The following is a 27,351-nucleotide window of genomic DNA, read 5'->3' on the forward strand; positions in this document are numbered from 1 at the left end:
GGTGTTCTCTGCTTTCATCTGCATCAGCCATCTGAGAGGTCTGTGGTCAATGGGAATTTTAGAAGTGATCCCCAAACAGGTTGGGTCTCAGGTTCTTCACGGACCAAACCACAGCAAAGATTTCCCTCTCAATGGCACTCCAATGCAGCTCTCTGGGAAGGGTTGCCATGCGAATGAAGGCAACTGGCTGATCCTGGCCCAAATCATTTACTTGTAACAACACTGCTCCAATCCCATGTTCAGATGTATCTAAGTGCCAGATGTAACTAGCCTTTTACCGGTCGCACGTTTGCGAACGTTAAAAAGCCTTTTGGGATGTATCATCCCGAAAGGCATTGACAAAATAGGGAATAGCAATTTTTGCAATTACCTATTCAGCGAATGCATTTAGGGAATCGCAATTTGAGATTACCTAAATGCAATGCAAATTCTTTACTGAAGTCAGGTACCTTCAGATCAGGTGCTGAGCACAGAGCTTCCTCCAGGATGTAAAAAGCCTTTTGATAGTGCTCAGTCCAGATAATGTTTCTGGGTTGCATCTTGGAGGTAGGTTCTGTGACTGGTGCCACTATGGTACCTTACCGTTTCACAAACCACCTGCATTATCCAGTCAAGCCAGAAAGGCTTCAACTTGGGTCGGAGTCTTACGAGCTTCCCATGCCAGAATTGCCTGAATCTTGGGTTGAAGAGTTTATACATGGCCTCCACCAAGTTGGTGGCCCAAGCACACTACAGAGCCTTCCCCAATTTGGCACTTACTTGCCTTGATTTTTAGGCCTGCCTGCTGTAGGGCCTAAAGCACTTCTTTCAGGTGGACTGAGTGATCCTCTCAGGTGGAGCTAAATATGGCTATATCATCAAGATAGGCTGCACTGAAACTGTCCAGACCCAAACGAATGCTATTTACCAGCCTCTGGAAGGTGGCAGCTGCCCTTTTTAACCCAAAGGGTTTTTAAATTGAAAGTGGCCTTCAGGAGTAGAAAAAGCAGACCTCTTCTTAGTTCCTGGGGTTAGGGCTATCTGCCAATAACCTGACGTCAGGTTAAAGGTACTCGGATATTTCACTGGCCCAACCTATCAATGAGCTCAGACTGCTTTGCATGGCAAGCGGGGCACATGTAGCTTTTAAGCGCCCAACATCTCACGCAGCTTAGGACCCGCACAGGGCGCACCTGAGCTATGCCCTCGTCAAGACCAGGAGTGTCTTCGCCTGTCATCGCCAGGAAGAGCCTGGGCCAACTCTCTTGGCTGGAGGTCTAAGGGGGTACCACAAGTCTCCACCTGGACACGTTTCTGGCTAAAGCAGTGGGGGGCCATCTCTAAAGAAATTAACTTAGTAGAAAGACGGCTGTCCCTTGACTAAGGAGAACAATTGGTCACTTCCCCTCCTAATTCACCCCTATATCTTATCGGCACCTCAAGCAACTTAGTATCTACCTTCAAACTACACTGGCAGAGGAAGACCCTGTCTACAGGGCCACGATTTTCACATGGGCTGAAACTCACTTCCGCTCCTCGCATATCAGTGAAAGAGGCCTTTCTGACAAAAGGAAGCAACAGAGTAAGCACAATTGCAGTGATAAGGTCAGGTTTCCTAAACATTTTTAAAAAATACCCGTGCCCATAATTATCTGGAATCTGAACCATATATGGGCTATGGGGAAGAAAAAGCAGAAATCAATAACCCCAATGGGGAGCTGCTACTTGGAAAGATAAAAGCCCTGATCAACAGTCGCATTATGCCGCTTGTGGAGAAGATTGCAAACCTGGAGAAGGCAATCTCAAATTTAACTAATTAAAATAATGTTGCCCTCATGTGCACCAGGGCGGAGCAGGTGGAGGCAACAAATACTGCATCAAATACTGCCACCCTAATGGCAGAACATGTAGGGGATCAGGCCCAGGGGTCCGCATTCAGCGAATTTCCTATTTCGCATATTGATTCATTCAGCATAACCCGAGCTGTTGGGGGTGGAGAACGCAAGCAAGAGACTGTGGAGCCTAGGAATACAGCCCTTGAAGTCGAACAAGGATGGTTGCCTTCGCAAGATGATGTCATTATTTACCCGCCTGACTTTTGCCCCTATGTAGCAGTACTGACTAATGTTCCATATCTGCCTGCATCCAGGGTGGAATCTGATGAAGAACTCAAAAACAAGGTGTGTTATTGGTTAACTTGAAATTCTGATTTCATCATCTTGGAGTATAAGAATGTTCCCTTGTCAGGAGAGTTGACTGGATTGAACCCCTAACTAAATGCTCCAAAGGGGACTGAGTAGTCATTAACTACAGGAGCCCAAACCTAGCCTGTTGGTTAATTTTGCAGAGTGACAAAAACGCTCACTAGAATATGTTGAACAATCATATTACCATTGGACTACTTTTATAGACATCTCTCTTATAAACTGGTCGCTAGGCAACCTTTGTCACCTTGGTGTCTTGAACCATTCGACCACCTGTGTATTCCTATAACCAATGAATTTACCTTTCTAATGGATTTAGAGGCCATAGATTGACTGCCCAGTGATTCTTCCTTGCATATAGGAGTAGTGAGTCCACCCAAGGACAACAGTAGTCTGGAAGTGCCGGTATATATGGAGTTCGACGAACTAAGGATTCACATACCCATTTGGTATGCTGGAATATCGCTGGAATAAACGCTACATTGTCGGGTCCTAATTGGGTTAACTACATTTTAAAATTCGATGTTGTAATAATACAGGAAACTTGGTGTTTGTCTGGGATGGGTTTGAAACTCTCTCCATTTCTGCCACTCATTCTGCAGGGGGACAGAACCCAGGAAAATGTGACTACCAAAGTCAGAATTTCAAAGCTGTTCATGGTCCTTCCAATCATTTGCAATCATCCTTGAAACCAAATTCTCTGGATAGTTCTTCTGAATAGGTTTAATTTCTTTCCAATACATTTTCTAAATTCTGTAGTGGAATTGGGTTGTCAAATCAATGTTGTGTTTTATATGTTTTGGAAATGTTAATAAATAAGGCAGGCTGTATTCCAAATGAGTTCCTTATGATTATGGGGGCGACTTCAATGCAAAGTTAGGTAGCAATGTAACCTGGTGATTTCCTTTTCTGGTGTTCGATAATACTTTATACGGCCAAAGGTCATATATGAGAGTCCAGAAATCATTACAAAATCTGCTTACGTTTGATCTCCACACTGTGGCTGAAATCGTGGGAGACCTTATCGCACATATATCTACTTTTGTAGGCTGGGGACAGGATACCATCATTTCCATTTCTAAGGGTATGGTTGAGAACGTTTACATCAGGGGTACCACTAAAAGTGAGTACAGTGACCAGAATCCCCAAAAATTAGTACTTTGTCTGTCGGTTAGCTCTCAACCGCCATGCGAAAAGGTGCGAGTGATTTAGCCCCAAAAGATAGGGGGCTCAGGTCTGCATTGCAGGGTGCTAATATTACCACCTTTTTGACTGTCACCTTAAGGACTAACCTTGACTGGATCCCTGATTTTCTGTTAGTAGATAGGATGAAAGGTCAAAGCAGCCTGCCGTTGGTGCAGTAATTGTATAATTGTGTGCTGCTATGAATTATAGAATGGAAAGGAAAACATGCTTTGGCAAAGCCAATAGTTCTGTCTTTCCATTTTTTCCATTAAGTTCTATTTAAAATATTTAAAAATGGTTGCTACGGTGTAAAAACCAAAAACAAAAAATTATTGCTTTTTGTACACAGTGAATCTAAGAGATAACAAATTTACTGAGTATTTTGAAGATGGTAAAATAGGCCCTGGTGCACTAAAATTTAAGCTCTTCATAGGAGATGATGAGATACACCAGAGATACACCAAGCAACCATCAGCACGAGGTGAGAAAGAAATACTCATCTGGATGGAACCAAAGCTCACTATGTCTATTTAAAAGCATTGGTAACAGAAGGTCTGTCGACAGCAGCCTTGTTAAGCCAGTCCTAAAAAGAGCCATATTTAAAGGGCTTAGGGCAAAATACCACAGGTAAACATAATTTGAATCAATACACTGAAAAGTAGGCTTGTGCTTTGCTAGCCTTTTGCTGTTGATAGGTAGGAACAGATGCCTCATTCTAAATGTATTTTCAGTGATCATCGTGCCTTTGTCCAACCATTTTAGCATTAATAATTAGTTATTGCCTCCATATTATGTTATAGGCATCATCCCAACAAATTTCCTTGTTAGTTGCAAAACCAAAAATGATTTCATGTAATGAATTGTGATAAAAAAATACCATAATATATTGTCAGATTTATATTATCTCAAATGAGCAAAGCACAAAAGTACGTTAATGGAAATACCTATCACCCAATGAACTGGCCTCAACCATGCTGTGGCCAATCACAGTGAATTCTTACTGACTACTAAGAAGATACTGATATTTTTGGATGTACTATTTTAGCTCTAATATATCATCACTGTTATTCAAATCAGTTTTTTCTGGTTTTATACTTTTGGAGGGGGAGATACCACACTAAGTTTAATAGTTTTTAAATGAGATTCCAGATAAGTACTACAGGGAAAAATATAATTGTAAAATGAAATGTAATAACCTTGAAATGACTTATGATGGGTGCTGAGAAAAACTCTATCTTATTTACCTTCAGGAGGTTCAACACCAACTCTGTTGCCCAGCTGTGGTACTTTGTCAAGTGTCTTTATTTTGGACTTTCGGCTTACCAGATCAAGTGTGGCTACCCCAACCGAGTGCTGGGCAACTTCCTGACTAAGAGCTACAACTGCATCAACCTGTTCTTATTCCAAGGGTGAGTTAATCTTGCCACAGAGACATGCAAAGAGTTTGGGGAAATCAACCTTCTAATAGAGACTTCTAGCCACAGATTCATCATCTATTTGAATATTCCCCAAGCGTCTGTAATTTTGTCCCTAGTATCTTTGCGTGCCAGAAGGTGGTGCCTTGTGATTCTGCACTGACAGAGTTCCACAAATGATGTGCAGGGCCTGTATAGGCACCACTCTCGCGCACTGAGGCCAGTTCCTTTCTCTCTGTGTCACCAGATGTGAATCCGAAGATTCTCTTGTCTGTCTGAGGCTACTTACCTCAGGTGTTCTCTCACAAATACAGCTTTTCCAGTGTGCAAGGGATGTCACACCCTAAGACAACAGTTTTTAGGCTCTAAAGGGACCGTCGCAAACAGGTGTCTGCGACAGACCCCTACCAGGGGTGCCTGAGGTGGAGTCAACTTTAAGTTGCCTAGCTCAAGAAGATGCTGCATTGGAATAACTACAAGTCCCAAGTCCAAGGTCCTTCCTGATCCTGCTCCTGTTCTCGAAGTCGACGGAGTAATTCTAGAGGTTGGCCTTCGGCACGTTCAAATTTTTCATGTAAACATAAGAAACATAATAAGTCAAAGTGGAGTTCTGCTGCTTCACACTCCCCTGATGAAGCAAGTGAATGGCTTTGGGGCTGATTTTGCAGCTAGTTCCACAACAATTTGAGCTTCTGGGGCATTCAGCCACGCCACACTAGTTTGAAGAGTTTGGCGCAGCTGTGCTCCTGCTCCTCATATCCCTACCGAATGCCTCTGGTGCACCTTCGGGCCCCACTGGGCCGAGAGGCCTTCAACCTAGATTACAACTAGTGCGTTCGCCCTGGGCACCAGCTGGAGCCTCTGAGCCAGCTCTGCCCACGTCTCCTGTGCGGACGCTGCCTCTGGTGCCTATACCCACACCAGGCCTGGGCACGTAAACATTGATACTGACCTGGCTGCCCGAGGAGGTGTCCCTGAATGTCCTCTCCGACACTCACTCGACTACGGTCCCAATTTGACCAGTGTCGCAACCAAATCCGACTGAGGTTTCGGTACTCGCTTTACCACAAGGCAGACAACATACCTTACATGCCCTTTTTAGGACCAACTCTGATAATAACTGGGTGATGAGTGTGCTCAGCCCTATGCGGATGATAATCTATATGTGAAGTTACAGGAGGCTAGTAGACTGGATACTTTCCCAGAAACAGCCCTTTTCTCTCCTCCAGGCCCAGGCATGGAAGAATCCGCCTGGTATGCCATTGTCATGGGCACGCTGGGTGAAATCCTAGACCTCCACGGGCCCACTATGGTGGTAAAAATGAACGTCCTAACAGAAGGTCTACTGCCTGGCTAGTCTGCCTCTGCGCAACTTCTTCCTTTCAACTAGCCCTTGACAGATACCCTCCTAGGGGCTAGGGTAAAGTCTTGTACTGGCCCTCTAGTGAACTGCCAAAATGCCAGGTGCCATCGCTAAGCTCCAGGTTGCAGTACCCTATGCAAGAGAGCCTTGTGGTGCTCATTTCCACTATATGGACCAACATCAACAATTTTGCTACCACTATCCTGACAGAAAATCTAAGAGGGTTGAGAACTTTGGTAAATGCCTCCTCTCCTTGGCCAGTTTGGCTCAGCGTTCCATCAGCGCCTCCTATGTGTTAGGGCATTACAATCATGTCATCAGACCTATGCCCTGTTATTCTGTTCTTACGCAGGCGTTTCAGGATGGTCGTGATGGGGCCAAGCACTCAATTCATTGTGGCTTGGACACCTCCAACTCTGTTGGGTGAGCTATAGGCACCAGTGTTGCCATTCGTCACCATGCATGGCGGCTACGATCGACTGGGTTCTCAGGCAAAGTCCTGTCCTGATTGATGGACATGGCTTACTATTGGACGTGCCTGATCAGGGACAAGGCGGATTCTGCCCTTGAGCATTTCAAGGACAGTAGGGCTACTTCTTGCTCTCTGGGCCTTTCTACCTAGGCTCACCAGAAACAGTTACAGCCCTCCTTTCTTGACTTTGTACAAGGCATCACTTATGACCAGCCTGCCCTACCCCAGAACGGGAACCAGCAGTTTTGTGGGACAGACCAAAGTGGCCATCACCCCCACAGCAAAGGCTAGAGGGCTGCTCAATCCAACACCCATACCCAGCCCCACCTGCCAACCTTCTTTAGTGTACCCTTACAGGGTCACAGCCACCTGATGGGAGGCAGAATCCACAGATTCTATCCGGGTTAAGAAGTCATCATATTCAACAGGTGTGTTTGCAGATGTTCTGCAAAGGTAATGCATTACCCTTCCTTTCCTCCTCACCTTCCAATATCCACCCAGTGACTGACGTAGGACCACCTCTCAATTTTGTGGCCGAAAGAGCAAACCGTTTTGGCCAAAGAAGCTGTCCAGATGAGAATGCAAAGTATCTGCAGTGGTCGTTACTGGCCCATGATTGGGTCAGTGGCAGACCCCTTTCCCTTCCTGGTTGAGGAGGACATCTGGGAGAGGTCTCCAGTGGAGTCTCGGTTCCACATCAACTTTCTGAAGCATCAAGGGGAGGCTGGTACAGGTGCTCATGGACAACACCACCACCATGTGGTACTGCAAAAAACAGGGTGGGGTGGAGTTATGGACCCTGTGCCAGGAAACCTTGAGTATCTGGAAGCAGCTGGACAGCCAAAGGATTTTCCTGGTGGTAAACCACCTTACAGAATTGTTGAATGGAGGGGGGACAAGCTCAGGCAATTGGCACCTAGTGGATAACGAGTAGCAGCTACACCCAGAGGTGGCACAAGATCACTTTTGCAAATTAGGATACCTTGGCTCAATCTGTTCGTCACTGCCAAGAATGCGCAATGTCAAAACTTCCGTGCATTGAAGTGTCAAATACATCTCTTACTCAGAGACACGATCCAGCTCAGGTGGCACTCGGGACTCCTGTTTACAGTTCCACCGATACTACTCCTGCACTGAGTTCTCAAGAAGATCAGGACAGACTGGGCCCAGGTCATCCTAGTGGCTCCGGATTGGGCACGGAGAGTATAGTATTCAGAACTCCTGCACTTGAGCATGTGTTGTTTGATCACGCTGACCGTCTGGAGGACCGACTGTTGTAACAACAAGGCAGGGGTCTCCATCTGGGCCTTCACAATCTCCACCTTCATGCCTGGAGATTGAGCAGCAACAGCTGAACTCCTTTGATTTTCCCCCAGAGAAGGTTCATGTCATCGTGGCAGCCAGGTGACTTTCAACAAAAACGATACACCTGTTGTTGGGCTAAGTTTGTGGTTTGGTGTGGCACATGCCAGATTAACTGCCTCCAAGCCTAGTTATCAGAAGTTCTTTTGTTTGTTATGTCTCTTGCCTGTCAATACCTTTCTTTGGGCACCGTTAAAGGATGTCTATTGGCCCATTCGGCCTTCCTACTAATACTACTACTATTTTTAAGAGGGCTGCAGTATCTTTTTCCCCTTTTGCAATACCCCAATAGGACCTCAATCTTGTCCTTACTTTTTTAATGTGTACCCCATTCGAGCCACTTCACATCTGTTTCTTTTGGCTCCTTACCATGGATACCCTGTTCCTTTCTTTCCATCACGTCAGCATAGCATGTGAGTGAGCTTCAAGCTCTATGTGTTCATCCATCGTATATCACCTTCCTCCCCGAGACTCTGGCTCTGAGAATTAGGGCATCCTTTCTGCTGAAAGTCTTGATGCCGTTCCACGTCAGTCAATCCACTACTCTACCGGCATTCTATGCTCCGCCTCGCCCCTCTAAGGAGGAGTAGTGATTCCATTGCTTCAAACCCAAAAGAGGGCTCAGATTCTACATCGATTATACAAAAGACTACCAAATGGACAGTCAGCTATTTGTGGGGTTCGCTGGATCGAAAAAAGGGAAGGCTATCCAGAAGCGTCCCATCTCGTTCTAGATCATGTTATGCATTCAAATCTGCTACACATTAGCAAAGAAGCAGACTCCTGAAGGACTACAAGCCCATTCCACCAGGGCCAAAGCTACTACAACTGTGCTAGCATGCGGAGTCCCTATCCTAGACATCTGACAGGCAACTACTTGGCATCCCTCCAAAGCACTATTGTCTAGACAGCCAAGTTCACGAAGAAGAACATTTTGCCCCTCCGTATTGTGACAGAGGAGTTTCTTTTGGACCTGACATGTGGTTAACTTGCTGCTGGTGTAGAATACTTTGTTTTTTAACATCATAAATGCACTGAGCCATAGGGAATACTTGTTTTCTGTTAAAGTTCATTAACACCAAGAGTATCTGCCCTACTGTTCCCTTATTAATACATAACTTGCCACAAGAGATCAACATTTTTGTCGAAGGGGCCCATCATAAAACCATCTAAACTAGAGGCTACTTTACCTTTCTACATGCAGTCAAATAACTGGATAATGATATTATCACATTTTCTTAAATTGTTGTCATTGTATCTTCATTTCTATATAGTAACTTCAAATAGTCATGAACAATAACAATATATCTTCTGTAAAAAGGTGAAAATGTACTGTGATGGAGAGCTGTATAACCTTGAACTGATTATAATTACATATTATCCTCACAGAATCGAATGTGGAGCAAAATCATTGTGTTACTGTGCATTGAAAATACTGAAAAAAGTTAGAGAATGATGTGATCAATTTCACTTAGGTATCAAAATTACTACTTTTTCTCAGAACTGTACTTTTGCTTCTCTCTGGTATCTCGGGTGTCTCCTTGACCCTTACTAAATACTTCACCCTTACTAATATTCTAAATTATGTAGGAATCACTACATCTGTGCATAAACTGGATTGCATGTACTAACTTTAATGAACAGCAGCATTATAATGAGAAATTATTATTCCTATAATCAGAAATATCCCATCATTCAACAAGTTTATGGGAATAGTATCCCCTATATTGGCACTGTCACCACACCTTCCTTCACTTTCTTAAATAGTAGATGGAACTGTACACTATGACTAGTGTTCACACCTCTGCCAAAGAGCTTTCTTAATCCTTGGAACTTTTTCCTTGGAATTTTAAACATTTCCTTTATAAACAACTTACTACACATTATCTCTAACTCACGGAATCCTTATGCACCCTTTTTTCACTCTTTTTCTTGTTGTCAACTGATTTATATATATAATATTTTTGACATTGTACCCTACTTCTGTTATAGCCTTGAGAAAGCCCTTGCGTTATTCGCCACACAGGGTGAAACACGTTTCGCCTGTTCTTGTTCCTTGTTCAATAAATAAAACATTTCTTGATAACCATCAACGAGAATGAAATGGATTACTTAAGAGTTGAATGGATAAGGTACCGGCTCTTGCCAAGACAAAACAAAGACAAGAAGGATTTATCCTGACCATGTGATTAATTTGTCTACTTAAAGGAAAGGAATGTACACTCGCACGCAACCTTAACATTTTGCCCTCCACCTTGCAGGACTTTTTGATTTGAGTCCATCGACAACCCTCCTCCCTTTTAGTACTGCAGATTCCTCACAAACCTCCCTCCTTCCTATCCTGTGGAATACACTCCTTTGTTTCACACTAAAAAGATTCCAGTTAGAGATCTGCACAGTTGCACGATCTGATTAGTAGGACTCCCTCCGCCTCTGATGGTGTGGAGAGATAGCAGAAGAAACTGACGTCACCCTGGAGAGGTGGTAGTTATATTTGGGCCCCGACATCTTATCATGGGTGGGATGGACCAAACGCTGAGCTGCATAATGCTACTTACACGCACAAGGGAAATACTGAGAAAAATCTCCTGATCCAATCTGACGCCTGTGGGTATTCACAAGGTGAGGAACCTGAGGTTAGATGGTGTCCACCAGAAAGAGTTTAACTGATGGTAATTAACTTGTTGTTTTGGATAGTACACTCGAATATTACTGGGTTAACCAAGCATCCTAGATGCCAGAATTACAAGAGACAAAGATGTTTACTTCACCAGTCTCAGAACAATGAAAGGCAGAATCAGCCCAGCGTGGTTTTTGGTAGAACCTTGGACCTGCCAGTTTCATACAGAACTATGCAGCACTATGCTTAACTCGCAAAGCTAGCTTACTGCCTTTGGAAGTAACATGTTCCTTTAACAACATCAGGTTTCGCCTCGTGCCCTTCCTGACAGAAATGAGGGCAGTCATGGACTGGATTTGGACAGACACCACTCTCTCCCTTTCCAGCTGGATCTGTGTGGAGGACATTTACGCCAACATCTTTATCATGAAGTGTGCACGTGAGTCTGAGAAGGTAGGTCACTCCTATGCTTGTTTAGGTTTATGGTTTTCTGTTTCTAGAAAAGCCATTTCTTTTCTTGTTACACTAACCAGCCTTGCTGCATTTCAACTTACTTGCACTAACCTGCCACACATCACTGGGTACCAGGACTCTAACCCACTATTAAGCACTGTGCCCTTGGCATACCAATATCATCCCAACAATACAAACTCGGTACACTGCACTGCAATTTTGTGCTCATTTATAGAGCTTTGCTAATAATATTTTACAACGTATTGGGTCAACTTAAGACAGGAACTCCCATAAGTTCATTTAAGCAACAGGCTTTCATTGTTGTGCTCTTAAGTAAGCAGATGTCATTAAACCATAGAATATGGCAGAAGATAAGACCCAAAGCAACTATTCTATCTACCCCTATCATGCCCAGTTTTGATTCACATGGTAAACTTCAAATGTACCCTAATTTACTTAGCAATTGTGTTATATACCTGTCACAGACCCTTTGAAAGTGTGTCATTTTTCCACATGGTAGGCCAATATAGATGAACCATAAATTGGACGTTGAATAAAACCTTTGGTGTAAAGATTTTGATGCATTTGACTTTAGAAAGTGCAAGCATAATTGAGGAATAATAATAGAAAAGCAAAGCTGTCTCCCCCATCCGCTCGATAATATTTTACTGCATGAGCAGCTTTGAAGTAGTGTAAATCTGGAGTTTGCACAGAGATGAAGTCCAAATAGAAATGTAATTCCAGATCCCTAATGATAACCTGTTTATATACTAGACTAGCAGCCCGTCCCGACGTTGTCCGGGTATGAATTGCTGCCGGCCGATTGTCGCGCCCATTGGCCACGCCCCCAGAACACAAAATATTGCTCAATAAAAATGACCATAACAAAGGCCTAAATCCTAATATGTGAGCGCCCTCCATAGAACTTCGGGCGGGAGGTGTGTCTAAAAGTGTATCTCGGTGCTGGCCATCAATGAGAGAGACCTGTGCATTTTTCAAATGGGTGGTGAAACAATATGAGTATGTTGCTGGAGATGTGGCCCACCGTGCCAGCAATGTACTTACCGGGGGAGGGATAGCCCCTTTCTTGCTATTTCCGTGGAGGCGGGCCTTGTTTCCGGATGAGCGACGCGCGAGGCCTGTGCGCAACAGAAGTGGTAAATCTCCAGTGTGCGCTTCAGGCGTCACCGGACGATAAGGCGAGATTAGATTTCCTGTTTGCGCTCCTTTCGGCCCTTGGGAATAGCGTCATGCCTGACCTACATACTGTAAAGCAGGTACACGGCACAAGGAGCGCGGGACAAGCACATCCGGAGCTGGAATGTACGCTCGCTTTTTTTTTCGTAATGCCGCGCCCTGCACATGCTCACGCCCCCAGCACACAATATGATACATGGCATGAAGGGGGGAAAGTACCACACTTTTCGTAATGCTGCGCCCCCAGCACACGCACACAGCTCACGATATGAGACATGGCATGAAGGGCAGAACGTACCACATGCCCCCAGCGTTTGTCACGCCCCCAGCACACGCCCACAGCACAACGCAGACACGCCCACAAGGGACTGCTTTGCTGGCACGGTTCTTTTACCTTTTAAATGTATATGGTGGGCGTCTGCATAGCCTATGCCCTTCTGCTTCAACTGTCCTTTCCAACACTGCATTGGGTGTTGTGATTGGTGCTGTGGTTACTGAGATTACCCGCCTCAAAGGTTTGGGCTCTCTCTTTATAATATTAGTATGGATATGGATTAGAAGACGAAGGAGAGGTGTGAGGAGAGGTGTGAGACTAAAACAAGGTGAGAGCTTTAAATACTTGTGGAAGACGTGGGTCTACTGAAATTAAAGGGGGCCTCTGTGCTACCTTAACAATGTCCTTGGTTCATCCGTTCTACTACAGCCCAAAAGCAGGCAACCATGAACTTAGCAACATTTATAAAGATAAACATGTATTTATTTGTTTAGGTCTGGCTAAATTAGGAGAGACTTATGCTAATGTAAATATTGGATAAGCATGTTGTTTTAGGGTTCTGATTGCTGTTCATTCTTGACTCAGGCTCAGCTAACCTAGAACATAGGTTAACTACCTTCTAACCTTCTCTCACCTCATGTTGTCCTTTCTCCCAGATGGCCTGATTCCTTCCAACTCAGCTGGGACCTTTTTCGCCACTGCTGCAGTTGTTACAACTTCTTAACATAAGAAAACATCATCTCTACCACCCCTAACAAGTCACAAAGTCACTAATTTGAGAAAACAGCTAGCAAACTAGGCACAACTGTGGCTCCAAATCTATCAGTTGGAATGTATTCTGCGTTTAGGATTTATCCGAATCTTAATGGGACACAAATATCCCAAAGACTGTCCAGTATATTCAAATGGGTTCTGGGTGGCAGAAATTATTTCTGTGGTTTCAATGGCAATATTCTGAATGTATTATTAACGTAATGATATGTGATAAACAGCCTTTATTTTAAATATCACAAGTTAGTTTGAGTTGGGGCCTGGCTTTTTAATGTTCAATTAAAACCATATGGCGTAATCGCAAAGCTCATTTAAAAAAATTAACAAGTATCGTTTTGAGGCCATCTTGCTGCCACTAAATAACAGCCATCTTGCTGTGTCCGGAATCAAATTCTAACGCGGGATACAGGTTGAAAAACTCTCAAATCATTAATGTTGTTACTAGAGCCCTGTTGAGCCTCTTCAGGCAATCACCATCTTTATTACATGAGCACTAGGCAGACTGGACTGGACAAACACAGGAAATGGGAGAGGATGTGGTCCGTCGGCTAGACTGACGACTTTGGTGCTGGAAACCAGGGTTCGAGCTTCGGGGTCGCATCCACATCCTGTGTTTCTGGGCAAATCACTTAATGTCCCTGTGCCTGAATTTGTAACGTAACCAGTGCTCATGTAAAGCACTCCAATACCTTCGGGTCGAGTTCGCGCTATATAAAATCTGCAAAAAAAAAAAAACTATACAAACTGATCATCATGGTGTTAAAACCCATATATGGCACCATCCTTTCTCTCTCAACTTACTGCATGCCGCATCCTGGCTTGCCCTTTTCGCGCTACCAACCAAACCATCTCACTTGGCATAAGGGAGACTGAGCATCCTCAATGTGTTGTTCCTTCAAAGTACTCTAACCCTTTCAACAGAATGACCTCCATGGCCAACTGAGAGCCACACCCTCCCTTACATATTTACGATGTTCTCCGAAGATCCATCTTTTAAGTCTTGAAAACGTAGTCAGTAGATCAACTCTTTGCTTTCTTCTTCACAACCCTTGGATACCTACACTTCTAACCCTGCCTTCTGAATAACAAGTGAAAATATGTCTATAGGTTAATATTTCTAAGAGGCTTTATGAACTATTGTTGTTTGTTTCACAGTATGTATTTCTGTATCATGGTAGTGTTTCTTCGTGACCACCCTTCTGACAATTGTACAACTCTAGTACTATGTTGCACACTATTGCAGTGATTGATTTACCTTCTGCCTTCTGAAAAGCAACACCATTTGCTATTTCTGTACATTGATTGGAAACTATATATATTGAGTTTTTAGTTCTGGCACAGTGGCGCTTTAGCACTAGTAGGAGCACAGTATGACACTGGTTTTAATGAAATCATGCATAGGAAGGAAGTTGCAGGTCTCTTCACATTGTCGCTACACCTCCATCAAAACTAAAATACCTGACTGCACGTCGTAAAGCCTACAACACAATCGCCATCCGCACCTACACCCTAAACTCTAACCCTCACCATTACGTACCATATACACCATGTGTACCACAGTCATAGAGCACCACCTACACCCTTTTACTGCCACCCACTTCACCATGCATACATCCTACAACAGCTTAGACAGACTATGCTGCACCCTTCACAACCCAAAATGGCCATTTGCATCGTACACCCGCCACTATTTACACCAAACCTCACCTATAACCATTAGTCCCATGATATAGTCTTCCTCACCCCCATTCTCCATGTACCCACACCAATACTGGCAACCATAAACACCATCACCTTTCTATCACCTATGTTGTTACCTATAAAACACTGCCACCTACACTCTTCACCACCACCTTACAGCTACACCACTCAACACTTACATCTACATCCTACCACACCAAGACCTTATCTCTGCCCTCCACCTTAAACATATACCAATACCTCCACTATATACATACACTACCTACATCATACACCCTAAATTACCTGCAACCCAGTCTATAATGTGTGCTCTACACCACCAACTAGACTTCATTGCACCCTCTATACAGCAACATCTGCCCTACAGAACCATCTGTACTACAGAATGCACCTTATATCATTGACAGCCCCTACCATTACCATCACTTGTGCCTTAACCCCTTCGATGCTGATGACGAGCTCAGTTCGTCATCAGCTACGGCGCTCGTGTGCTGATGACGTGCTGAGCTCGTCATGTAACGCAGCTTTTTGAAAAATCCAGCGCACAGCGGGAAAACCGCTAGCGCACAAGTGGTTAAACCACCATCTGTACCCCACAACACCACCCCTTCCATACACCACCACTCACAGACTTTGCAACTATGGACAACCTACATCACCAAAAACAAGCTATAGACCTGCAAAAACTCAACACCATTTAAAGAACAATTTGAAGCTATTCCATACCATCATCAATAATCTCACCGTACACCAACACTCTCAATATACCTCCACTCCCAAAACTTAAAGTATCCTAAATCATCATAGATAGCATAAATCGCCAAACAGAGATGATTCTGATAGCTACATGCTACAATCATAATACTGGTACTTACCAACTCCATCTACACATTCTAACACCCATGCCTACTAATACCTACTTTTTCCAAAACCAATGCCCCACACCATCTTTTTCTGATAGAGACTTCTAGCAGCATATTGCTCATCTTTTGAATATTCTCCAGGCAGCAGACTGGATCTGGAAACTTTTTACCAGTACCTCAGCACGCTGGTAGGTGGCACCATGCGGCTCCGCACTGACAGTCCATTCCGGAAATGACATTCAGTGCCTACATAGGTACACTCATATTACATAGGTACACTCATATGTGCTGACATCAATTATTTTCTTTCCCAGACACCAGACATGGATCCAGAGCTACCTCTCGTTTCTTTGCAACCCTTAAAAAAATATTTTTTTGCCACGTTTGGGCATACCCATCCCACTTGGGGCGAAAAGTACTACAGCAACAAATGATGGGGTGTTGTAGTGAGCAAAAGAACGGTGGATTCAACCCAGATCTCTTGACTGGGGGTGAATGTTTTATTCATTTAGCATTCCGTCCATCATTTGTTGCTGCAGCACTTTTTGCCACCCTAAGTGGGATGGGCATACCCAGACATGGGTTCCTTTCTCACTGTGTCACTGGATTCAAGCTAGCCTGGTTGATAGGAGTGATACCCCGAAACCGATCCCAGGATGCTTGTTTCCGGTCCAGGTAGGGCCCGGCCTGGCAGTTTGGGCTAGACTGCTCCCATGAGGAGCAGGGTAAAGACTGATTTGTATATGGCTGGGTCAAAACTGGGGTGGCGTAGTGAGCAAAAGAATGATGGGTTAAACCAGATCTCTTGACTGGGGGTGAATTTTTGATTTATTCAGCATTCTAGCCATCATTTGTTACCGCTGCACATGTTGTGTATGGCAGCTGAAATCCTTGACCTCCAGTTCCCCCCCTTAGAGGTCAACACCAATGTACTGACAGTGGTTTTTCACCTTGGGCAGACATCAACTGTTCCCCTCTTACCATTTAACGAGGCCTTTACGGATCCTTTGAGAGCATGGGCTAAAGTTTGCTGTGTCCTCCTGGTCAACTGCCAAAGTGCACAGCACTGCTGCCCAGGCAACCCTTCATTTTATCTTAGCAACTCTCACCTGAAAGCTTTGTGGTGCAGGCATTCTCAAGCAAGACTAATCCCAACACATTCCCAGCTATTTTCCCCAATAGGGAATCAAAACTGATTGAGACTTTGAGTAAGAGGGTTTTCTCATCCACAAGCTTGGTACTCAGGTTAGTTAATGCCAGCTTACTACTAGGGCCCTATTCCCATGCCCTTTGGGACTCTGTGGATGAAGTCCTCCCAGGTGTCCCTGACAATTTCTGACCAATTCCTCACCTAGGCCATACACGACAGTTGTGACGCAGCCAAGTTCACAATTCATTGTGGCTTGGACACCACTGGTTCCAGCAGGTGAGCCATTGCCATCATTGTTGTCATTCGCTGCCACATTTGGTTGTGACTCACCGATTTTCCAGGCAAAGTCCAGTCATCCCTCATGGACATGCCGTCGATGTGACTCACCTGTTTGGGGACAAGGAGGACTCTCAAGCAGCTCAAGGAGAGCAGGGACACAGCACGCTTCCCGGGCTTATCTGCCCCTCCTCGCAAGCTCCATGAGCCCTACTATTCTTTTCATGGCTTTGGCAGAGGTACTCCATATTGTCAGCCAATCCAAACCCAGCATGGCACCTAGCAGTTTCGCATGGTGAACCACCCCCCCCACAACCCCGCGTTCAAGGTTGCCCAGTCCATTGCCACCTCTGTAGCCTCACCACACATACCCCTGCACAGCGACTCAGTAGGAGGAATGATCGGACAACTGGGTACCTTGTTCTCGAGGTGACCAGACATTTCTTTCACACTTCAGAAACTGAGTAAAGACATTCAAGATCTCTCATATGCCAAGGCGCCAGGGTCAGATGGGATTCCCTCAGATCTATTCCTAGATTACATTGTTTTATGGCCTGCCATACTTCTAATGGTTTTTAATGCCACTATCAAAGAGAACAAACACAAGCAGATGATGGACGAAGCACTGAAACGTTTCAGACACTCACCCTCAGTCACAGGTCTGGGTAAAACCATCATTGTTCCTTAGATCACTTCGCCACCCCAGTTCAGACCCAGCCATATGCAAATCAGTCTTGACCGTGTGCCTCATGGGAACAGTCCAGCCTGAACTGCCAAGCCAGGTCCTCCTGGGACCTGTGAGAAGCATCCTGAGGCCGGTTTCGGGTAACACCCCATATCAGTTATCAAAGAGGGCAGGCCTCCTTCTTGGGCCTCCGCATTAATTGTTCCAATTTTCGAGAAGGTGGATAGGGATAATCCCCAAAGCAATCAACCTATCTCCCTCTTTGTCGTGTACTAAACATGCTGAATGTTGATTGCCGGAGATCAACACGCCAAACGCGGCCTAACATGGATGGATTGCTTTCTCAGACTGAATTTTGAAACTTGTTCCTCACTATACCCAAGGTCTATAGCGAATTCAAGGTCATTGCTGTTACAAGAGCCCTCTTGACACTTGTTTGTCTTTTGCGACGCCGTTTCTGTTTAGAACTACCTACAATGACCCGATACATGACTCTGCCCTGAGGAAGCCTGTAACAGGCGAAACGCATTGGCTGCGTTTATCTGTATTCTGTGAAGATGAACTTGATTAAAGAAGGACAAAAACAAACAAAGGACCTACTCATCTTATTGCCTCTTGTTGTTCCATGTGCTAACTCTCGTATATGTTGTACTCTGTTCTGTTGCCTCTCATTTGTGTTTAAACATATCTAATGTATGACCAACTGGTAACTGGTCATTTGAGGTGGGCAACATTTGGTTAAGACACAAGAAACACTCCTGGTAGTGCGGTAATAGGTCCCCTAGCTGTCAATATTTGTTCACATCTACCATAGACCAATGCCTCAACCTATATCTGATTTGTGTCCAGGCCTGAAGCAATCCATCTTGATTTTATGACTTCTGCATTTGACAGGGTTAATCAGGCAAAACTGTGGAACCTGTTACTCACATTGGGGATTGATCCTAACATTGTGCACCTGCTGAGCAACTTACATGCCTTGAACTCAGCCTCGGTCCGATATTCTCAGGGGGAGAAAGATTTGACACAAGCAGAGGGGTGCGACAAGGTTGCATCCTTGCCCCCATTGCGTTTATGTTATACGTAAATGGTTTGGAACTGGCTCTTTTGTCGGTGGGAGCTGATGGTCTGAGGGTGGAAACCAGGTCACTACTTGTATTACTGTATGCAAACAATGCAGTTCTGATGGTAAGGACCACATTGGGGCTACAACTGTTGGTGGATAAGATTTGGCAGTCAATTACACAAAATCACATGTGATGGTTGTGAGCTCCAGAAACACACGCTTGAAAATATTCAAGGTGGGGTCTCATATATTAACTACAGTTTCAGCATTCCCATACCTGGGGTATTTGTTGACCATCAGAGTAAGTGGAAACCGCTGATGGAATTAAAAAAAATGTGAGCTTTTAAAGACATCAGCTGGTATCCAGAGATTTGCCCAGCGCTTGGGGTTCAGCCTTCCTCTGGTATTAACCAAGGTGTACAGGCCAAAGTGTGTATCTAAGGTGCTTTATGGGAGTGAAGTGCGGGGCACACAAAAGCCCATAGCATTCAACCAATTGAAAACTTGTTTCTCAGGCAGGTATTGCAGGTCCCCCAAAGCACTCTAGCATTTACTGTATATGACGAACTGCGGCTGCAGTATCTAGTAGAGAATATTTCTTTGAGGCCATTAATTTGTTGGATCAAAATATGGTCAGCAAGCGAATCACACTTAAATAAGTTGATCTTGGGAGACTGCCTGTCCATGGCGCATGCTACAAAGATCCCATGGATTGCGTACATTGAGGGAGTGCTCAGCCCTGCTGTTTCTGCAACTGTAATCTAATACCCATGTAATTTTTCATGTGTGCTGTTCCTTAAAGCTGTCACAAGAGAAAGAGACTATGTCTGAGTTATAGCGCAATTGTTGTCGCCCCTTTTTATTTCATGCGAGCTGCTGTGACTATGTTCCATACCTGTTGCTGGGCCATTTGTGTACCATTCATTTATTTTACTTGCTTTTATAGAATGCAGTATTAATGTTTTTAGGTCGAGGTTACTCGAACCTAATGTTGTCAATCAAAACAAGCACTGGCGTTGCCAATAGGTCTCGCAGTAGGAAAGTTGGAGCTATTGGTTTTGTAAATGACAAAGCCCTTTATGTATTTAAAATGAAAACAAAAATAAAAGGCCTTGTTATTTGCAATTGTAATAGCTCCAACTTTCCCACTGCGAGACCTATTGGCAACGCCAGTGCTTGTTTTCACCCTTCTGCGCTTCCGTCCTTACGTTGACCCGTGACTCTTGCCAGGGACTTACTTTATGAATTGATTGAACTGCGGTGGATGCAGAGAGCAGAGCTTGACTAGACCAGGCGTGTGCGCGGCCAAGGGGGTTGGCAGACAGTGCCATTTGGGAGGATGGGTGTACGTTCGTTGAATCTTGTGTAAGCCACAAGACGGGAGTGTTGTGGGTGGCTGCAGATTAAGTGGGAGGTGCATTGGCAGAGTCGGCAGGCCAGGTGAGATGCTGCAGGGCATGAATTGGGAGACTTGGTTTGAGCAGCTTGTGGATGTTATCCACAGGCCTGAGATACTAGGGGTACTCTAACTCTAGTTATGACCGATTTGCATTGGCAGAGGCGGCTGTGAGCCATTTCCATTTTGGCCGGTGGTAGGTACTTAAAGTGGTACTTGCATGGGGGTGCAAGTAACGAAATGGCAAAGTTGTTGCGATTGTATTGGTTATGGTAAGGTGTACAGTGTATCCCTGTTCCTACTGCATGTTCACGCTTTATTAAACCTTTCACATAAAAAAGAGAGCTCAGTACTGAAATTGGGGGTCGGAGGTCTGCAGGTCAGATCTGCAGTAATAGCAAAGTAGCTGCTGATGCGCTTTGGCGGATCTGTGTATTTAAGCCAGCTTCCAGTGAAAAGTGCTACAGCTCCGGAAAGATGTGCGTGTGTTCAATTCCTGGAATGGGAGCGAGACTCCAAGAGGGGGAACGGGGCGCGTTGTTAGAGTTGAGTGGATTGAAGTACTGAGATGGTACAAATGCTACACTTCAGGATTGAAGTGCACTGACATCTGAGTGTGCGTCCCAGAACTGTAACAGAGCGGTGTGTGTGTGTGTCTTAAACCCTGGATAGCTGCAGCAGGCTGTGTTGTTGCACATCCGAGGTGCCTCGGCGGAGCTGTGGTTTTATCGGCACTGGCAGCCCAGAGTGTGTGACTGAGGCCTCTGGCTCGCTCTTATCAGTACACTTGGCTCTCGGCCCCTGCCGGGGGGAGGGGGCACATGGCTAGGAGCCCGAGGCCTGCATTGTTAGCAGATAGTGTTGGTCTGAGAGATGACTTCTGCTGTTTGTACAGGCTGCTTGCGTTGGTCAGGCTGATGGGGCTGGGGCGCAGATAGATAAACCAATCGAAGCAACCCGAGACGTGTGTCTGTTAAAGGGATGGGGGTGGGGTCTGAGCATTCGATTTACACTTTTGAGTCTGTGCTCCACATGGGGTGACCCCCATGGGCTGTTCTATGCCCTATGGTCCTCACTTATGTGTGTGTGTGTGTGGGGGGGGGGTTGATGCTCGATTGGCACTGATGTGGGTGGTTTGCACCTCCGAGCCAGACCAATGGTAGCAACGGGCGGGGGCGGTGGTATTTCAGTGTGGAATTGAGAGAGACGGTCGTGCAATGCTTGAATTGAAATCGCCCCTGATAACATCTGTGAAATGCATTCGTAGGTGCATTTCGTTCGATCACACGAATGAACAAAAAGACGCCTGGGACCAGACCTATCCATTGTGAGGTATTTTGGGGGGCGGTGGGCTGCTGCTAGTGCTGAGGTATGGCAAAGCTGGCGCCCTGGGGAGCGGGTCATGCCCCTGAGAGCACATTCAGCTAATCCAGTCATGGCCTCCTGGGACTGGTGTGCAGCAGGGGGCTGTGGCGAGTCACAATGGCGAGGCGATAAGGAGTGGCACCCGGGGCTGTATTGTAAGACTAATTTAGTTTGATTTGATAAATATTTTTTTCCCTTTTGTGGTAATGGATGCCGTATCGCGCCTGCGGCCTCACGGTCTGCGCCACTCCCTGTTTGTCTGATGGGTATTATTTAGCGGTCCTTGGTAAACCAAACACGTGGGTTTCTTTTCTTATTTAGCATAAGCACCAGCAGGGATCAACGTTCATACTTGGGACAAATACTGAGAACGGAATGATGGCTAGGGGTGTCCTTTGCACAGAACACCACATCACAGTACAAACAAGAGACGTGTGTACTAATCCCGGCTTCCCAACCAGGCCTTATTTCTGTGCTCCTGGGCAAGTCACTTCGTCTCCATACCTCCACTGACGAAACTCAGTTAATCTATTGTAACGGGCATTTAAAAAACATACTTTTACATCTCTTCCGGTTGGATAATTAGGGCATGGGAACTTGAGTACCGAGGAAAAGAAGGCCCATGTCTGTCATGATGTCACCGAGCCTGTAACTAATTAAACATCTGTTTTTTCTAAAACTCCCCATGAGGCTGAATGCATGATTTGCAGCACGTCTCAGGCACGGCGACCCCTCTGTCTCCGGGGGCTGCACGTTCCCAGCGTCATCTTCAGTCTATGGCAGTAGCTGTCTCCACAACCAGGCAACGCCCGCAGTTTTCCACAAATTCCCCTCGAGTTGTCATTCTGAGTGAATGAGTTTTACTGTAAAGCATGCACGACGCAACTGCGACGCTCTGAGATGGAACAATGGTTAGGGTCCCAATTTTAGAAATGCTTGGATTCATATAAATGTAGTAAGTTGTTTTGTAAAGCACTGTAAACTGACTTTCGGTTACTTCCGAGCATTTTAAGAGAACCAAAATCTGTGATACGCTCACCACTTTAAAAGACGCAGTCATGAAAATAATGGTGCGAGGGCGATCGAGAAGAATGTAAGCATGAAGTGAAGAAAGGGGAGGAGAAGTGCCGATAAACAGGCATAGGGGAGGAGAAGCCTCAGAGCGCACGCTGGGCGAAGCCCTTTGATGTGCTGTAAGCGGCCGGGAAACTGAAAGTATGGCCGGCCTGTGGCCGGCCATGAATAATTAGGGGAGGAGAAGCCCTTGCCAGGAAACTGAAAGTAGGCCGTGAATGCGCGTGCTTGTTTGCTCACGTGATTCACATGAACTTCAAGAAAACCGCAGCAAAAAGCGCGTGGTTTCACGGGGATTTTGAGCACTTGAATTCTCGCTCCCTCAATGCGCTTGCGCGCATTTTAGGTCACGAGACCTAAAAATTCATTTCCTAACAGGCGGATTCGGCGGATTTTGGACAGTGCACGAGAGAGTCACGTGACTCCTCGTGGACGAGCATGCCCAGCCCAGCCTTCCCACTGCCAGCAGCATTTCTCCACGGCCGCCAGGCCACATCAAAGGCTTCCCTAGCACTGCCCCGCCCATCAATCACCATCCCACTGCCACCCCCCTCCCTCTCCATATGGTGCGCTGTGCCTCAGGACTCTGAGCCGTCCCTACGCTCCCCACCCACCCCCATCCTTCACACCCCCTGCTTCACAGCCATCTGTTCCTCTCTCCCCGCACACAGCCTCTCCGACTTCCCCTCTCTGCTGCCAGCCTTAGGGCCGCCTCTGGGTTCCCAGCCTCGGCTCTGCTGGCATCTCGTCTCCTCTCTTCGTGTGCTCCCACTGCTCCTTTCCCCCACTCCTTGTTGATTTTCCTTTCTGCAGTTACTTCTAAATCTTGCCTCCGTATCCCTGGACCCTTTCCTTCTCTCATTCCCTATTTTGCACGTCTTTTTGCATGCTTCACCCCTCACACCCCTTCATTATTCTCTTATTGTCTCGGTTGTTCCTTCTGCAGTGTTTCCTTATCTCAACCCATCTTTCGTTGCTTTAAAGTTCCTCCCCGTTTCATGCTCCGTCTGCTCCGAAGTATAGCGCCCCGAGGGAAAGCAGTGTGCTCTATTTCAGTGTATACAGTACACTCACTCTTTCCCTCTTTCCCTGGCTCCCTCACCCCTCCTCAACTCCCCGGACCCCCCCCCCCCTCTTCAGACCCCCCCCCCTCCCGCTCTTTTCAATGAGCAGCAGTCACTTTTCTCGTTGCATGGCACGAGCACTCTTTATTTTTTTAAAATATTTTTTTTATTGATTTTATACATGTCAAGCATTTCAACATTTGATGGCAAAAAACAACCACCCATGAACAACAGAACAAACTGTTTGAGCCTACCAGCTTGGTCATTGGTACAATATTTCTGTGCCATACCACATACCAGTAGATGGGCGGCATGTGTCCTTACAAGGTTCTAAAGTGTAAGAATCAACTCCTCGCTCCGGCCCCGGTTTTACCTTAACTCCTCCCCTTTGCCAGTGAATTTACAGAACTGCATTCTCAGTCTGCACTAGTCCATGGGCCACATATTTTCGCAAATGTTCTGGGCAATCTTGGCCAGGGCCTGGTTCACCCGTTTTTCAGCCCTCCTGCATGAGTCCATACTGGACTCCCACTCCCTCACCATGAGACCCGTAACACCAGGGCTTAAGTGGGATAACAAACTGTGGGTGTCTCTCAAAGGGGCGTGGCCAATGTAATTAAGGGCTTGGCTTACAAACACAATCAAAAAATCTGTGCTTGGCATTGTGTGCCGCCCAAATTGTATTGTGCTGTTTCCGACATTGCATTCAGGTAAAGGATACAAGAAACATCATACCTACAATAAGTCAGGACTATTGGCTTTGTCAATGGTTGTTAGTTGCCTAAGATAAATAAGCTGCAACTATGGCTTGTGTTGTTTTCTTTCGGTTTCACGATGGGGCTCTGGTGCACTGTCCGCCCTTCCTTCTCTCGTTTAATGCTTGCCTCCTTCGTTCACTTCTGGCAGAGCCGCACTCCATAAACATTCGAAAACCTCTTAAAACTGTAGCTCATTTCTGACATCTACACTCACTCGCATCGAGGAACTATCCATTCAGGCACCGCTGATAGGTATGTCCCGAGCCCCCCCACATATTTTAAAGCTTGTCAGCCTTAATACTAGGTCGCTATGCTGTCATAGCCTCGAGATTTGCACTCTACTACAGGACGAAAACATTGACATCCTGACCTTATCCGAGACCTGGATGGGGGATAACTCCCTACCCGACATTATAGCCGCTGTCCCTGAAAATTATGACATCCACTGGCAGAATCGAACAGGGAACACCCGAGGGGGAGGGGTGGCAATAATTTTTAAGAAACATCTAGCAGTGACTAAAATACTGGCGGAGTCAGCGGACTTAGCCGACCTGCTGGCGATAAAAATTATGTTCGATAACATGTGTGTTATAGTTCTCACAGTTTATCGCCCCCCCAACGCAACCCCAGGCTTTAATGATTCCTTTATGACCTACGCATCCGACATGTGCTCCAGATATAGAAACGTCATAGTCACAGGAGACTTCAATTTTCACTGGGACAAAGATAGGAAACAGCCAGCAGCCAACACCCTAGAGACAACCATGTCTTCTCTAGGATTTAGGCAGCTTGTGAATGCCCCCACCCATATAAAAGGCCATACCCTGGATTTGATATGGACCACACATCTCAGGGTGGTATTAGTCGGAATCCTTCCTTGTATGTGGTCAGACCACCATCTGATCTACTGTGACATCCCTTTGGACACCATACCCTCACGTCCAGTACCTAAAACCAGATTGACCCGTCAGTGGAAAAACGTAGACCAAGATACACTGACTACATCACTTAGAGGAATTGCCCAGCCAATAATGCTCAATCAAGATGTAGATCAGGATTATCAAGGCATGATGGACTATCTGGTAAAGGCCATTGATCAGATAGCCCCTGAGAAACTTCAGACAAAAAATAGTGGGAAAAAGGGAGCCCCTTGGTTCACATCTGCCTTGAGGGACCAAAGGAAGGCCTTGCGCAACATAGAGAGAAACTGGAGAAGGAATAAGGATATAGCCACTTGCGAACAATACAGAACGGCGTTCCGTAGTTACAAAAAATCTATCCAGACAACTAAAGCCGCATTCTACGAGGTCCGTATAAATCAGGCGAATAATGTTCAAAAGGAAACATTCAAAATTTTAAAAGAACTAACAAAAAGAGCCCAAGATGCAGAAAGCAGCATAGACTGTGACACCTTCCAGAAATATTTCCTGGATAAGGTTGACATTATCAGGCGTGAAATAAAAAGCACGGGGGGCAGTTTAACTGAGCAGCATATCGATCTAAAACCAACGGTTAGCTGCTTATTATCATTTCCCCCCATGGATCTGCTAACCCTTGAGTCACTGATGAGAAAGACGAAATCGGGCTCTCCAGCAGATCCATGCCCCCCAAGCATTTTTTGCTTGGCAGGCCCAATTTTAGAGAACCATATTCTAGCCACACTTAATAAATCCCTAACTACTGGCAGGCTCCCAACTGGCTTCAAGGAAGCCCGTGTAAGACCGCTGTTAAAAAAAGTGGGGGTAGACCCCAATGTCTTAAAAAATTATCGACCCATATCCCAGCTGCCCTTCCTGTCTAAAGTACTCGAACAGCATGTACTAAAATCTCTGTCAAGCTATCTGGAGTCTAACCATCTACTCCATGAGAGGCAGGCAGGCTTTCGTGCACACCACAGCACCGAGTTGGTCATGCTCTCGGTGCTGGATGAGCTCAGAAGGATGGCTGACAGTAAAAGGCCGAGCGCCCTGATTCTGTTAGACCTATCAGCGGCGTTCGATACTGTCAGCCATCCCATCCTGCTGAACAGGCTGGCTGGGTTCGGGATCCAGGGCCTAGCCCTTCGGTGGCTGGAATCATTTCTATCTGGGAGAACGCAGAGAATCCAGATGGGAGATAGTGTATCAGGAGTGGGAAGCCTGACTTGTGGCGTCCCCCAGGGCTCAGCACTATCCCCACTCCTGTTTAACATATATCTACAGCCCCTGATTAACACACTAGCGGGAATGGGCTGCCAGGTATTTAATTATGCCGACGACACACAGCTGCTGCTGGGCATAGATGATACAACACATGCCCAGTTGCACGCGCAAGATATACTCAGATACACGGTCCACTGGATGTCCATCAACCAGCTCAAAATCAACCCGGAAAAGACAGAGGTGCTGATAATACCATCCAAGTGCTCCTCCTGGTGCGATATGTACTGGCCCCAGGAGCTGGGCCCAACCCCACAGCCAGCAGCCACGGTCAAAAGTCTGGGTATTAAATTGGACAGCGGCCTCTCAATGACCAACCAGGTTTCCACCGTGGTTGGCACTTGTACAGGTCTTCTAAGACAGTTGCGTAAACTAGTCCCTCTTCTCTCCCAGTCGATGCTACGCACAGTGGTCTCGGCCACCATAGTGTCAAGGCTCGATTATGGCAATGCGCTCTACC

The 27,351-nt window shown here is 45.8% G+C and overlaps 1 protein-coding gene across 1 annotated transcript in view; it reads left to right on the forward strand.

Moving 5' to 3' along the window:
- Nucleotides 1-27,351, forward strand: part of LOC144768973 (piezo-type mechanosensitive ion channel component 2-like) — a 700,333-nt gene that overhangs the window by 590,207 nt on the left and 82,775 nt on the right. The window contains exons 46-47 of the mRNA XM_078652965.1: nt 4,619-4,777; nt 10,906-11,053. Coding sequence (XP_078509091.1) covers nt 4,619-4,777; nt 10,906-11,053 — 307 coding nt within the window. The remainder of the gene's footprint in view (nt 1-4,618; nt 4,778-10,905; nt 11,054-27,351) is intronic.

The sequence above is a fragment of the Lissotriton helveticus genome, chromosome 7, assembly GCF_964261635.1.
Source record: "Lissotriton helveticus chromosome 7, aLisHel1.1, whole genome shotgun sequence".
NCBI classification, from domain to species: Eukaryota; Metazoa; Chordata; class Amphibia; order Caudata; family Salamandridae; genus Lissotriton; species Lissotriton helveticus.